The sequence below is a fragment of the Mus pahari genome, chromosome 13, assembly GCF_900095145.1.
Source record: "Mus pahari chromosome 13, PAHARI_EIJ_v1.1, whole genome shotgun sequence".
NCBI lineage: Eukaryota > Metazoa > Chordata > Mammalia > Rodentia > Muridae > Mus > Mus pahari.
The window spans coordinates 9,290,009-9,305,965 of NC_034602.1; the positions used below are offsets into that span (position 1 = coordinate 9,290,009).

At 37.1% G+C, this 15,957-nt stretch overlaps 1 protein-coding gene across 2 annotated transcripts in view; it reads right to left on the minus strand.

Moving 5' to 3' along the window:
* Vps54 (VPS54 subunit of GARP complex) overlaps positions 1–15,957 on the minus strand; it is a 77,633-nt gene that overhangs the window by 38,838 nt on the left and 22,838 nt on the right. For both annotated transcript variants that reach the window (XM_021210944.2, XM_021210945.2), the window contains exons 5-7: positions 14,698–14,732; positions 7,316–7,447; positions 4,185–4,570 (exon numbers count right to left, since the gene is read on the minus strand). In XM_021210944.2, the coding sequence (XP_021066603.1) occupies positions 4,185–4,570; positions 7,316–7,447; positions 14,698–14,732 (553 nt within the window). The remainder of the gene's footprint in view (positions 1–4,184; positions 4,571–7,315; positions 7,448–14,697; positions 14,733–15,957) is intronic.

Sequence of the window (15,957 nt, forward strand, 5' to 3'; positions counted from 1 at the left end):
AAGAGCCTATTACACAGCTGGGACTGAGAATCGCAGGTATGTACTAACTACAAAATAGTTATTAATAATTAATTTTAAATAGTTATCATCACCATAACCCAATGATTACAAAATGTAAAAAGGACAGAAAAAGAATGTACCAAGAATAAAAGTGTACTTTCTTTTTTTTTTTTAAGATTTATTTATTTCATTTATATGTGTACACTGTAGCTGTCTTCAGGCACACCAGAAGAGGGCATCAGATCCCAATTCAGAAGGTTGTGAGCCATCATGTGGTTGCTGGGAATTGAACTCAGGACTTCTGGTTTGTTTGGTTTGGTTTGGTTTGGTTTGGTTTTTTCGAGACAGGGTTTCTCTGTGTAGTCCTGGCTGTCCTGGAACTCACTCTGTAGACCAGGCTGGCCTTGAACTCAGAAATCCGCCTGCCTCTGCCTCCCAACCGCTAGGATTAAAGGCGTACACCACCACGGCCCAAAAGTGTACTTTCTTTTTGGTAATTCACACAATGTGTACTAAGATGTAAATAATACCTCTTGCCCAAAGTATTTAAAAGCCTGACAGTAAAGTGAGTAATACAATAAATTACAATAAAATGTCATTAGAGGATAAAAATGAAATAGTCTGAGGTTTACTAGGCAGAAAACAAAGCTTACACATAAACTTTTCAGGTCTATAGCTCTGAAATGAAAATAAAAAGAAAATAAACTATTATTTTCTGTCACTAGAAAGAAATGTTAACAATATACAGAACACACCAATAACAATATTTGAATTCTTTTAAAAAAAATAAGTCTTTTGGTAATATGACTATTAAAAGTTTGAAATAAAAATCCCCTTAAAATGTAAGACAAAAGCTGGGCAGTGGTGGCACATGCCTTTAATCCCAGCACTTGGGAGGCAGAGGCAGGCGGACTTCTGAGTTCAAGGGCAGCCTGATCTACAGAGTGAGTTCCAGGACAGCCAGGACTATAACAGAGAAACCCTGTCTTGAAAAAAACCAAGAAAAAAGAGAGGGAGAGAGAGAGAGAGAGAGAGAGAGAGAGAGAGAGAGAGAGAGAGAGAAAGACAAACGTTACAGGCAAATGTAAAACCTACACTAGTGTCTCGAAAAATGGCAGACTATCAACAACTTAAACCAAGGACAACTTAGTAGTCCCTGGTTGGTCTACTAAGAAAGAGATTAAAGGCTTTTCTAAGTCATGCCCCAGGTAGGAAGCAGGTGGAATTTACATAGAAAGTTCTTACATTTAAAAATAATACAGTTTGTACCATCAATGCTTAGAATAAAAGGTAACTCTGAAGTGTGTATTTCCCCAATTGACTGGAAAAAAACCATAAAGAATCCAAAATTAATTGCATTTTAAAATAAAAACAGCACTAAAAATGCCAATGAAGCTTTGCAAAAAGAAAACACTGATATTTAACAATCTTATATTAACCGCAAATTGCTTATATAAATAAAGAATGTAAATTTATTAAGTAGATTTGTCAGAAAATTAAAATACTGCCAAGGGAGAAATGACAAATGGCTGTATAAGTCGTGGAATACAGCCCACCAGTTACCAAAGCCCCAATGGGTGTGCTCAGTGTGGCACAACCCTGAGGACCACGTGTCCTGAGGACTTCCTGCTGCTGTGGAGTTCTGCTCTGCTTGCTGCCCTCACATCCCTCTTAGTCTAAGAATCACAGGAAAGCTCTAAGGGGGCTTCCAGTCCCTCACTGGGCACTATCTCTGACACACGCAGTACATTACATCACTCACAGGCACTGCTGCTGGAGAAGTTCATGATTCTATCACCACCCTCGTCAAGAACTCAAAGAGATGCAGATTGTCTGCAATGACCACCACCCTCAGAGAACATCTGGAAAAATAAACTGTTAGTGAAGCTAGGTTGAGATGACTCTGATGGAGAAAATCTTCGGGGAAATGAACATGAAGGACAGGAAGGCACTCCTGCCAGTTAGGCTAGGGCCCTCTATGGCAGCACTGGCTGGCTCACAGGACTCACTGAGGCTGCACTGGTGAGGATTGATTTCTTACACCCATTTTTGCCCTCAGCTTCCTAATATGACTTATTAAGAATTGCTGGGGGCTGGTGAGATGGCTCAGTGGGTAAGAGCACCCGACTGCTCTTCCAAAGATCCTGAGTTCAAATCCCAGCAACCACATGGTGGCTCACAACCATTCGTAACAAGATCTGACGCCCTCTTTGGAGTGTCTAAAGACAGCTACAGTGTACTTACATACAATAAATAATAAATAAATAAATAAATAAAAAAAAAATAAAAAAAAAAAAAAAAAAAGAATTGCTGGGGCCTGGAGAGATGGCTCAGCGGTTAAGAGCACCAACTGCTCTTCCAAAGATCCTGAGTTCAAATCCTAGCAACTACATGGTGGCTCACAACCACCCATAATGAGATATGACGCCCTCTTCTGATTTGTCTGAAGCTACAGTATACTTACATATAATAAATAACTCTTTTTTAAAAATTGCTGATAAGCAGATATGCATTCTGAGGATTTAAGGTAGATATGCCTGACTTTTACATAAACCCGTAATAAACATCAATGGTCCATGTATTCAAAATGTTATGTGTCAATATAATTTTAAAGAGAGGATTTTCAATAACAGTTTCCAATAGCTTTCAAAACGTTTTGAATTTCCACAACCATTAAAATCTGGATTATGTTCCCAGTGTTAAGAGTTCCACAGCAATGTGTACACCATCAAAACTGCCAAGCCATGTGTTTAACCCCCCTCTCCCTGACAAAATACACAGTGGAAATTGTTAGAGCAGAGAATCTCTGCTTTACTCATGACTCAAAAATCTTGCACTCAGCCTGACATTCCTAGGTGCTCAATGCCATTTCCTCAGTGAGTGAATGAATCAGTGACTTAATTCAAGTTAAAATGCATTTTCTAAACATTCCGAATATATAATGCTAGTTAAGGAAACCTAATAATTCTATTTCAATCAGCTTATTTTGACTCTAACTGCCCTGGAATACAGTACATCCCCATAAGACTCACAGCACATCTCTAAGGCTGCAATTGTAATCCCTTGCTGTAATTTCTCAGTTGATCTGCCAGAAGATGAGAATTACAAAAACACCAAAACCTGCTTAGTATAATGAAATCTTGATTCCTGCAACTGGTCTACAAATAACTCGACTTCACAGAGAATATTCACAGCTACAAACCTAAGGTATTTTATGTGTAATTTCATAGTCAAATTAGCTTTGTTTGGTTTTGGGTTAGTGGTACTTAAGATAAAACGCACAGGCTAAGCAAGTTCTCTAACCATGAACAACAAACACTTCCAGCTACCACCACCCCCTTCTGCACAAAGAAGAGTGTGTCTGTGTGCCTACACCTGTCTGTGTGTGAGTGCATGGGAGGGTGTGTCCCCAGGCCCTCTTTCCTTAGTCTGGGACTTGCTGAGTGGGTTAGGCTCACTGGTCAATGACTCCCAGAGCTCTTCCAGCTTCTGCCTCCATTACCATGACCAAGTTGTTAAATGTGTGTTCTGAAGCTCCAACTTATTTGGCAAACACTTCTCTGACTGACTTATCTCTCCGGTCCGATCCTATTTTGNTTTTTTTTTTTTTTTTTTTTTTAGGTAGTCTCAAAGGACTCAGAAAGGACAGGGTGTTTTTTTTTTTCCCCCCACTATTAAGACAAAATCTGAAAACTAGAAGTGAATTTTAATTTTTTTCTACTTAAATCCTATTACAACGATGTTTAATATTTATTTATGTGCGTTCATGTGACTATAAGATGCATGACGTGTAGAGCTTGGAGGTGAGAGCCTTTCCCACTGAGCCATTTCATGAACCTCTAGAAATCATTCTAAAATCATTTAAAGCATTCTGGTATTTGCCTTTCCAACCTGATCTACCATTTTGACACAGTTATTTGAACACTTTCAAAGTACTGTTTTCAAAATTGTAATTGGCCTTGTATTTATTTCATCTATTAGAAAATTTAAGTTATTGAAATATCGCCAGTAAATAGTTTCTGTTAATATAAATAACATTACTAAGAAAATCAATCTGGAAGAAAAAATATACATTTCACTTTGAATATATCTATCCTTTAACACAACATATAAATATAAATAATATAAATGTAAATATTGAAACTTCTTTGGTATTACTTCTAACGGCTTATTAACAGACATACCGGAAGCTGTGGATGCCCTGAAGCTCCTGCTGCAGAACCTCTTGAGTTGTTGCTATTAAGTCCAATGCTCCCACAAATTCACAAGTAGACAACAACACCTGCACTGTAGGCTGAGTTTGGTGTACAGTGGCCATTAACTTCAGTTTATTGTATACTTTAACACAATTATTTCTGGTAAGTGCCAGTCTTAAAATCTGTAGTGATCCTTCACACATAACTTTATCAATCTGTGCAATTTTATCTCGAAGCATTTTTACAGCCTGGGTAGTTTTCTTGAGGTAGTCCTGCAATTCGTGTTGAGAGGTCATTGCATGAAAAAATGCTTCTGAACGTAGAGAGATCTGGTGAGCAATGTTTACTTCCACAATATCCAGATAATGGCTCAGCTTCAAAGGGAAGAAAAGGAAAATACAGGTATATCTTAAGTACATCACTCTTGACTATCCAAATCCTTTCTAAAAATGATAAAAAGGTTTCTATAAGTATAAATTCCATTGTGTGAATTATTGAATTAAGGGATCTTGGAATCTGGTACACAAAATGGAGTCAAAAAGTGTCGCCCAAAGATAGATAAATATAAGTGCAAAGAAGACATGTTCACTTATTTTCCTTCATTACTACCACCTTCTTCCCAAAAAGTAACAGTTTCACAACTCTGTCAGATATTAATAGTACGTTGAGTCTTAAAGTTTCAGAGAAAATTATCACCTTATTATCGAAGAAGTTATTACCTTACACTGACTTTTTTCTTCTGTGCACTACTTCATGTGCAAGTATATGTTCTAACTGCGACAGACTCCAGACACAATTAGCATTCTCTTCATGTGCAAGTATATGTTCTAACTGTGACAGACTCCAGACACAATTAGCATTCTCGTTTTACAAATGAGAAAGCACAAACGCACTAAATACCTTGGATAAAGCCACATTGTTAAGCAACTACCAAAACTAAAATATAAACTCACGTCTGTCAGACTCTGCTCTTCATATTCTACTATGCTGTTTCAAAATGACAGTAGACAGATCATTGGATCAGTCACATATTATATACAATTCATTTTGATGTTTTTTTCAAGATGCCTATTTTATATTTTAAAAACCATTCTTTTATCCATTTGCTATTTTTATTTCAATGTTTTATACTCTTAAATGATTATACAATAACAGTACCGAGATCAACTCTTACTGTTGTATATTTGAGATGCTTTCTGAAATTCTGGTATGTATCACCTCTGTCACTAAGAGTCCAGTGCATGTCTACTGAACCCCAATGGGTACCTCTTACTTTCTTCCTAAGAGAAGATGCTTCATTTGTTATTACAGTATCATCCCATTTCTCTTTGTTGTTACTTTCATATAAGCTAGGCAGTATTTCTGAATCTCATAGCGTTGGGGAATTAATGAACTTTCACTATCTAAGATTTAAATAATTAGAAGGTATTATTTTCAATAATGGCCAGTTACTTAATTTTTAAAACATGTAATGGGTTACAAATAAAGACATCTTTATTATTCAATTTTCTTGAGCTCAGACTCTTGTTCTTCTTATCTTCAATACAGCTACTGACTCAAGTGAAAAGCAACATGACTACAAACAGTAAAGCAGACTACATGATCCAATGGCCACCGATGTCACTAGAGGAGAACAAAGTGTACTGAAGAATCAGTCAGTTTGAGAGGTTCCAAGCCAAGGGCTGAGAAAGAACAGAGTCAAGACTTTGCTGTCACTCAAGCTTTACAAGATTCTTCATATGCCTAGAGGTCTGAACTAGAAACAACTTTCGAGATGCTGACTCTCAGACATAGCACAGTAAATCTAAAGCTGTGACTGAGGGAAGGCAAAAGACCAGGCTCTGTAAGACAGAAATATAAAGTAGGGGCAGGGACTTTTTCTTTTTTCTTTTTGGAGTTTGTTTTTTTTTTTTTTTTCAAGACAGGGTTTCCCCACGTAGCCCTGGCTGTCCTGGAAGTAGCTCTGTAGACCATGCTGGCCTCGAACTTGGAAACCTGCCTTGCCTCTTGCTCCCAAGTGCTGAGATTAAAAGCATAGGCCACCACATGTGGCAGAATATTATATTTTAACTAAATCTTTTTTTTGCTACAAAATAATAATGATCTTCAATATGAAAATGAAAGAAAATGGTATTTCAGAAAGTTGGTTTACTGTGCTTTTAGGTCACTGTAACAGAGTTAGCTGGTTCGTAACTGAAATATTTGGGATAAGTGCAAAGCATTTTGTTAACTAGTATATTCTCTCCACTACAATTCATCAACTTAGGGTCGGTAGTGAGAGCAAAAATCAACCTGCCACCTAAGCGATAGGCTCTAAGTTAATACTCAGAACTCAGAGAACAAAAGGAAGGAATGGACTCCACAAATCTGTCCCCTGACCTCTGCACTTGCATAGTGCCACACCACAGTGTACCAATTCTACCACACATTTGCCTCCTCCTCTCTTACACATACATAAAATAAGTTTTTTGTTTTGTTTTGTTTTTTGTTTGGTTGGTTTTGTTTTGTTTTGGTTTGGTTTTTGGTTTTTCAAGACAGGGTTTCTCTGAATAGCTCTGGCTGTCCTGGAACTCACTTTGTAGACCAGGCTGGCCTCGAACTCAGAAATTCGCCTGCCTCTACCTCCCGAGTGCTAGGATTAAAGGCGTGAGCCACCACCGCCCGGCGTTTTTTTGTTTTTCAAGTAAAATTCCACCAGCTTCTATTTTAGGTAAGCAGCACTCAGTAACTTTCTCCTTGTTCACAATCATAAATTTATTCTACCAAGTTAAGATACTACTTACTAGTCTAGCAGTTAAGAGCCCAGTTAACTAGGACTGGCAACAAAAATGAACCCCGATGGTTTGGAGATCCGGTCAGTGGTAGAGTACTTGATGGACTGTGGATGAAGCCCTAGGTTCAAACCCAGCACCAAGGGACACAGGACAGGGAAGGGGAGGAGAGGAAGCTAGAAAAGAGGAAGGGAAAGGAAGGGGAGACAAGGATACGAAGGGAAGAAAGAGAGAGGAAGGAGAGAATTTCTTAAAAGTAGGGCCTAATAAGCAAATCTGCATTCTCAAAAATAGTACCACTTAATCAGAATAGTTTCCTGTACGAAAAAGTCTGAAACATTCAATTACCTTTTCTTGAAGCAACTTGGAAGAAGCTGCATCACGACTTCCTTTTCCACCAGCAGTATTAAAATGAGACCATGGTAAAACTGAATTAAAAGTTAAAGAATCATCCAAGGCAAAATCTGGTTTCATAAAAATCTATTAAAAGAATGCATGTCCCCAATTAGTTAAATATCTTCATTATATATCCATTAGCTCATAACATTTTAAGACCATTAAACAAAATTAACTTGGATCTTGAATGTAAAAGGTAAAAGCAAAAATCTCAATCACAAAAAATATTTCTCGCCAAGTTAAAATGCTCACAAAAGATAACCAGTGGGGTTGGCGAGATGGCTCGGCAGTCAGGAGCCCTTGCTGCTACTGCAGGGAACCTGGGTTTGGTTCAGCACCATAAGGAGGTTAACAGCCATCGATGAGTCCGGTTTCATGGAATCAGACACCATCTTCTGACCCCCATAGGTACCAGGTACACAAATGTGCACTTATACTAAAGTTAAATAAATAAACCTAAAACACAACAAAACAAAAAAAAAATGGAAAAATGTAGATGAAGTGGTAGTGCATGCTTGTTAATTCCAGTGCTCAAGAGGCTGAGGTAGAAGGAGTGCCACAAGTTTGGGGTCAGCAATGAATTTAAAGGCAGCCTAGGCTCCTATCTAAAAATATAAATAAATAAAAACTGAATTCAAAACAGAAAAATGCTTTTGCCTTTACTAGTGCAGATCGCTGTAGCCTGCATCAGTAAGTTTAATCATATATTCAACCCAGCCTTTTCCACTAACAGTTTTTAAAATGTCAAACATAGGTTTCCACAACTTTTATCTGTTTTCTCCTGCTAAAAATTTCCTCAAAATTAATGTTCAGAATAAAAAATTAAAATTTAAAACCCAGAATATTCACATGCAGCTAAGCAATGAAACTTGTCACTCTGTTTCCTAAGGATTCCATGTCTTCTCTCTTCATCTTTATTTATTCCTGCTTCGTGGAAATGACTTACTCATATCCCTTCCTAAAACAGAGACACTTGGCACTGCATAGCGGTACCAATCTACTAACTTCCCTATTTAAAACTCAGTGGCTTCTCACCCATGAACAACACTCCAAATAATCTACAGGGCATCTAAATTTCGCCATTTACTAGGAGGGGGAAGAGGTGTTTCCTGCTTAGGTTTTATACCTTAACCCTCCCCCAGACTTGAAAACGTATTTAATAGGCATCTCTGGAGTCCCCTTTTTCCTACAGTTTGACTTATTAGTAACCAAATTAATTAATCATTGTACTCCCCTGTATCTAACAAAAGGCTGAAAATATACTTTAACATATTAATATTAACCTATTAATATTTATATTTTCTATACCAATTCATTACATCTATATCAAAAACTAGTATGAATGTGACAGGGAAAAACCTAATTTGAGGCAGGAGGAGGTTTTTCTAATGCATGCTTTAAAATTATAATTTAAAAAATTAATTAAAAATACCTATTATCTGTCCTTTGTTAGGTTTTCATAGAAAAATACAGATAAATTACTACCCAGACTCTAATCTCAATGATTATAAATCCGAGGAATATGGTAGAGTAAATATATAGTCGGTGCTATGTTTTCCTGGGTTCTACATCAGTTAATTCAACCAGATGAGAATTGAAATTATTCAGGAAAAAGAAAAGCTGCTCCTGTATTAAACATGTAAAGGGTTCTTTTTTGTTTTGTTTTGTTGTTAATACCCCTAAAAAATATACCTATATAGACAGTATTTACATAATATTAAGTATTTATTATAGTTAATCTAAACATGCGTAACTAAAATACACAGGCACATATGTGTGAACCTCACTGGCACATTTTGGTATTGGAGGAGGGGTCTGCCTGAAACCTATTTNTTGTGGAATGCTAAGGGACAATGTATAACATCTTGCAAGAACAGCAACTGTCTTAGGAAGCAAGTGTCTGCCCTAGTGACTCCTTTTGGCAAGAAATCAATTGTGTTCAGTGGAAAAAAAGAAAACACATGGAAACTTGCCTTTTAGAAGAAAACTATAGGGCTGGTGAGATGGATCAGTGGGTAAGAGCACCCGACTACTCTTCCAAAGGTGCAGAGTTCAAATCCCAGCAACCACATGGTGGCTCACAACCATCCGTAACAAGATCTGACTCCCGCTTCTGGAGTGTCTGAAGATAGCTACAGTGTACTTACATATAATAAATAAATAAATCTTTAAAAAAAAAAAAAAAAGAAGAAGAAGAAGAAGAAGAAGAAGAAGAAGAAGAAGAAGAAGAAGAAGAAGAAAACTATAAAGAATTTAAATACTTTATAATTTAAAGTGAAAAGGACAATCTTCCAGGTAGATGAGACAGTGCAAATAGAGCATGGAACTAGCAAAAGCTAGTGTAGCTCAAGTCAAAGGGAAAGTGCGGGTGAAAAGCAGAAACAGAAGCTACTAGCTATGGCAGGAACAAACCACTCCAGAGTGCAGAGTGACAGCTTCAGGCTCATTCTGTAAGACATAAGAGCATTTTCAAAGTTCTCCCCTTTCCTGCCTTCCATCCTTCTTTCTCACTCCACTGAGTAATTGTCACACCCTCTGGAAATCTTTTGATGAAAACAACAGACACTCTTCTGGGGGTGGGGGACTGAGACCTATCAGTAAATGATGAAAAAAAAAAAAAAAGAAAAGAAAAGAAAAGAAAAGAGATACAGGCTAGAGAGATGGCTCAGCAGTTAAGAGCACTGACTGCTCTTCCAAAGGTCCAAATCCCAGCAACCACGTGATGGCTCACAACCATCCATAATGAGATCTGATGCCCTCTTTTTGTGTATCTGAAGACACCTACAGTGTACTTACATATAATAAATAAATAAATCTTTAAAAGAAAATTCATATAAGAACATATCTTAATAATCTAAAACAGTGGTAAAACCCACAGTATTTATGATTTTAAAGGGGGAATATATCTATAAGTTACAATGATGAGGAACAGACTAATATTAAAAAAAAAAACACCAGAAATACACATTTCAGTTATAAATTATTTTCATTTTAAAAAGACAAGAGAAAAGGATGCAAGAAGCTTCAGGGATGGCCTTAAAAGGGCAGCTGTCGTCTCTATGGGGTAAGAGGAGGGACTGAGGGTAAGTGAAGAGAAATATCATACAAGGAAATTGCAGCAGAAAACTCCAAAACCCTGGAGAAAACATACCCTCTAGCAAAATACATGAAGCATTTAGAATCCATTTAGATATGGCCAGAGAGCTTCTTCATGACTGAAATATGAAGAGAAGCAATACTGAAGCTACAAGGAAAGCAATACCACCTCACAAAGGGGATCATCATAGTGCTTCAGGTCTCCTCCTCTCAACCGCAACCCTGAAAGCCAGGAAAACAGGAGTGCTACTTTTCAAGTCCAGGAAGTAAACAATCACCAAATAAAACACTCTCCCCAGAAAGGTTTACTTTCAACACTGAGCAAAAAATAAGGATATTTTGGGCAACACAAATGAAGGCAATTTACAATTTATGACAATGAAGCCAGTGCATCAGAAAATCCTTAATGGAATTCTATACAGGGAGGGTGAAACTATGAAAAGGTCCACTTCCACGAGTCAGCTCTCTCAGAAACCCACATTCACACTCTTGGGTGTATCTCACTTTATTCACAAGTACCTCATTCCTTCTCTTAACCTTCTTGCTTATAGTCTATTTAGAAGCTTCCATTAATAAGCCCCCAATACGCTTAAGAAATGAATACATTCTCTGAGAGGAACAGATGAATGAAAAGGAACTGGGAAAGCATCTGCAGGGTAACCCAGTGAAGCAGCCAAACCCCAAACTGACAGGTCAAGAAGAAAACTCGCAGGGCGTGGTGGCGCACGCCTTTAATCCCAGCACTCGGGAGGGAGAGGCAGGTGGATTTCTGAGTTCGAGGCCAGCCTGGTCTATAGAGTGAGTGAGTTCCAGGACAGCCAGGGCTACACAGAGAAACCCTGCCTCGAATAAACAAGACAAAGAAAACAGTCTCCTTAATCCAGACAGCCAGATCTCACAGCAAAAGTCACAGGAAATAAACCAGATTTTAAAAATCTGAAATGTAAATAAAAATGAGACCCACTCCACTAGCAAAGATAGCTAAAATCTGAATGTTAAAGTGTGTTATCAACCTACCAAGCAAACAGAAGCAGTGAACTAGCAGGCAAAGCTATTCTTGCATCTCAGAAAACAGATAAAATCAAATGAATTCAAATAAATCCAATGAAAGGAGACAACGGAGAATGCTGAAGAAATTGGAGAGATGGCTCAGCAGGTACAAGCACTGGCTGTTCCACGGAGAGGATCTAGGTTCAGTTCCCAGCACCTGTATTAGGCAGCTCACAACTGCCTGAAATTGCAGTCCCAGGCAATCTGATGTCATCTTCTGGCCTCCACAGCCACCTGTACACATATGACACACATACACACAAATATGCAAACACACACACACTTTTCAAGAGGACAACTGAATACATGAAATGATTCACCAAGAAAAACTAACACTTGTAACCATTTATGCACCAAATATTGGTGCTCCCAGTTTCATAAAACAAACACTAAATGACATAAAATATCACCTAAGTCCTGATATGGTAACAGCAGCAGAGTTTGTGACCTCACTTTCATGTTTAGACAGGTCTCCAAAACTTAAAGTCAGCAAATACACTTAAGTTATACCATAAACTGACTGGGTTTAACAAGTATCTATAGAATAGTCCAACCAACATATAGCAAGCATAGATAAGATGCTTCTTAGCAGCACACGGAGCCTTCTAAACTGATCTCATCGCAGCCAGCATGCCTTAAATACATGCACACACACACTGAAAGAATTCCGTATACATTATCTAGAGTGGAATTAAAGTAAAAGTCAGCGGTAACATCAACTTCTGGAAGATCATAAATACCTGGGAGATCACACAGTACACTAATCACTGCAAAAATTGGGAGAAATTTAGAAATCCCTCGAAACAAATGAAAATGTAAAAAATAACAATAATAACCTAGTTGGTCCTCTGAAATAGATGTAAACATCTGACCAAGTTTAATATGGTTTCATAATAAATGTACTGGAGAAAGCATGAACAGACTGTACCTCAAAATAATAAAGGATATACATGGCCAGTATTATACTAAATGGGGAACAGCTGAAAACATTTCCTAAAATCTAAAGCCAGACAGGGGTGTCCACTATCTCTTATCCAAAATGGTGTTCAAAGTTGTAGCTAGGTCCCCAAGACAAAAAGAAAGAAAAGGAATGAAACTAAAAAAAGAAGTTATTTCTATTTTCAGATAGCAATTCTATACTTAAAAGCCCTTACAGATGCTACCAGAAAACTTTTAAACACTTTCAATGAAGTAGCAGAGCACAAAATTTCAACATACAAAAAAACAAAACAAACGCACACACACACACACACACACACACATAAAAAAACAAAAAACTAGGCACTTTCATATATAATACTGAATTTACTGAGAAAGAAATTTAAATTACCCTAATTGCAACAGCTCAAAAAGATAAGAAAATCAAAGATCTCTTCAACGAAAATTTTAAGACACTAGAAAATGAAATTTCAAAGATACTACATGAAGAAAAGGCCTTCCTTGTTCTGGGACTGGCAGAATTAATGTTGTAAAAATGAATATACAACTACAAACAGTCTCAGATTAAATGGAATACCCATCAAAATTCTAATCACATTCTTTACAGAACTAGAAAAACAAAAAATTCATATGGAAACAGAAAAAAAGCACACACAGCCAAAGTAATTCTTAAGAGAAAGAACACTTGTAGCAGGTATTGAAATAGTTTGAGCTCAAATTTTACCATAGTGGCACAGACAACAGAGTGCTAGCTAGCAATAAATATATACATACATACATACATACATACATACATACAGTAGACATTTGGATCAATGAAACATAATGACAAAGAAATGAGCCCGCACTACGGTCATCTAGTCAAAACTGTACACTGGAAAAAAAGAGAACCTATCCAACAAATGGTACTGGTGAAACTAGATACCCACCTCAAAAGACTGAGACTAGACCCATATCTCTTACCCTGAACAGAAATCAACATGCATCAATTAACTTCAAACATGAAATGCTGAAGCTGCTGCAGAAAAACAGGACACATACATCAAGATATAGGCATGGAAAAGAACCTTCTGAACAAAACCCCAATAGTACTGTAAATAACCCCAAGAATTAACAAATAAGACTAGATGAAATTTAAAAAGTTTCTGCACAGCAAAGAAACTATCCACAGAACAAATAGCCTGTAAAGACTGAGAAAAAAATCTTTGCCAGCTATATTTTAGACAGATTAATATCTAGAATATCTGAAGAGCAAAAATATAGTAATTAGATGAATAGATAGTTTGAGAGAAAGACAGACAACTAGCCAACTAGTACGTTAAGAAGTGTTCAACACCCTTAGCCATCAGGGAAAAACAAATTAAAACTACCTTAGGATTCAATCTTATCCCAGTCAGAATGTTTAAAAGACAACGGATGCTGCCCAGGTGTGGGAGAGAAGCCTTTAATCACTAGAAGTATGACCTGCCACAGGCATTAAGGAGATCAGTATGGACGTTTCTCTAAAACTAAAAACAGAACTAGGTATATGATCTAGTTATATTACTCCTAGGCATATACTCAAAGAATTCAATAGCCTACACCTGCACATCCATGTTTACTGCCAAATTACTCATAATAGCAAGGAAATGGAACCAATGGAGATGTTCACCAACAGAGGGATAATAAAAATGTGAACTATAAATACAAGAGAATCTTAACTATAAGGACAAAAGAAATTTACAGGAAAATTGGTGAATCTGGAAGGTATATTAAGGAAAGTAACAGAATCTCAGGAACACTGACATATCCAGAACCTTGCTTATAACATTTACATATAAACAGCATAAGCATGGACAGACTATGAGACTGGAAAGAAGGCTACGGGAGGGGAAGAAGTGTTGAGGAAGTAGCATAGCCAAGAGGCTGGAACAGAAGGAGGAGGCGGAGGGTGTGAAGGGAAAAATGGTATACAGGAGTGTTGAGAGATGGGGTCATAAGGGAGCAGAGAGTCAACAAAGCAAATTTCATTTCAAAGGTGTCTTGTTGATTAAATATTTTACATAAAAATAAAGAGGAAAAATGACTTATCTGAAGAAATCTTCAAATTAAAGTGTTTATATACATTTTAAGGCCTCTCGGACAAAACAGTCTCACTTGTCAAAACAGTCAACTGAAGGCATCTTATAAGGAAAAATATTAAAAGATATTATATTAAATACTAAAAAGTTAGATATTAAAAGTGTGTTCTTATTGTTAAGCCTCATTACCTTAGGTACTTGCTCCAGATCTGTCCTGGATTTGTCTATGAAAAAAAGTAAAAGGTAAATACAATTTTCCATATTTATTTTCAGTTTACATTTATAAATACATTATGAAAACTTTAATATTGCACTGGGTTAACTCAGGAAGTACTGACATTTTGTCCCTCAAGGATTCCTCGGTCTCCCTACTGTCTCCACTCTGATAGGCCACACTGCACAAGACAATGTTCCAAATAAACTTACCAGTTAGCAACAAACAGGTGAATCCATTCCAAGTCTTTTGGATGCCCTTTTCATTACGTTTTTGTTAAATTAGGTATGGTGTGCTATGTGGTTTTAGAAACTATATTAGAAAATTCTAAAATAGAAATGTGGGATTTTGCTATTTATTGTTGTTGTTAATTGCTTTTGTTTTTTGACACAAAGTCTTGTTCTATTGTCTAAGTTGGCCTGGAACTTATTATGTAGCCCAAGCTACCCTCAAACTCATAATTCTCTTGCCTCTGCCTCCCAAATTCTAGGATTATAGTTGTGTTTTACATATTCAACTAGAAATACTATTTTTATTTTATTCAAAATTTCATTCTGAATTTCTGGTCAAAGACTGATTTTTGATAGCATATTGATTTTCTTTTCTGACATCTTGGTTTGTATCACCTCCAAATGTATCTACAAATGAACACTTTTGTCTTCATCCTGCCAAGCTAATCTCTGATTCGGTCCCTCTTTCTTTTCTCCATTCAGCCTTTCTACACTTGGACTCCACCCCTCATGTCTCTTCTACAAGTCTGCTTCACTCATTACTTGCCTCTTCATAGCTTCAAATTCTTTCCTTATCTCTGCATGGAAATATGCCCAGCTCTCTCTCATTTACAAAACTGAAGATAAAGCCTAGGTCCAGGAATGGGATGAAGCAAGGAAGCCACCTCGGGAGCAAGGCGTAAGAAAAACTAAATGCCTCTCCTGCCTTATCCACTCAGAACTCTTCAGCCAATCAGTACCTTACTTCAAGTTCATCCTCACCAACAGTCTACACTTCTTGCTCATGTACACCCTTCTTAGGTAGTTTCAGAAATCAAGGTTTCTGAAACCATTATTCTGCTCTAAAGGCTCACTCTAAAAATCTGTCAAATCCTAAAAGACTTCTCAGCATACAAAGAGCATTCTGACCTTGCAAGTCAAACATTCTCTTCTCTAAGACTCTCACAGCTTTGCATTTCCAGTGTGGATTCTCTTTGAGATGTCCTTTTCTCTGACCTCTTTTCT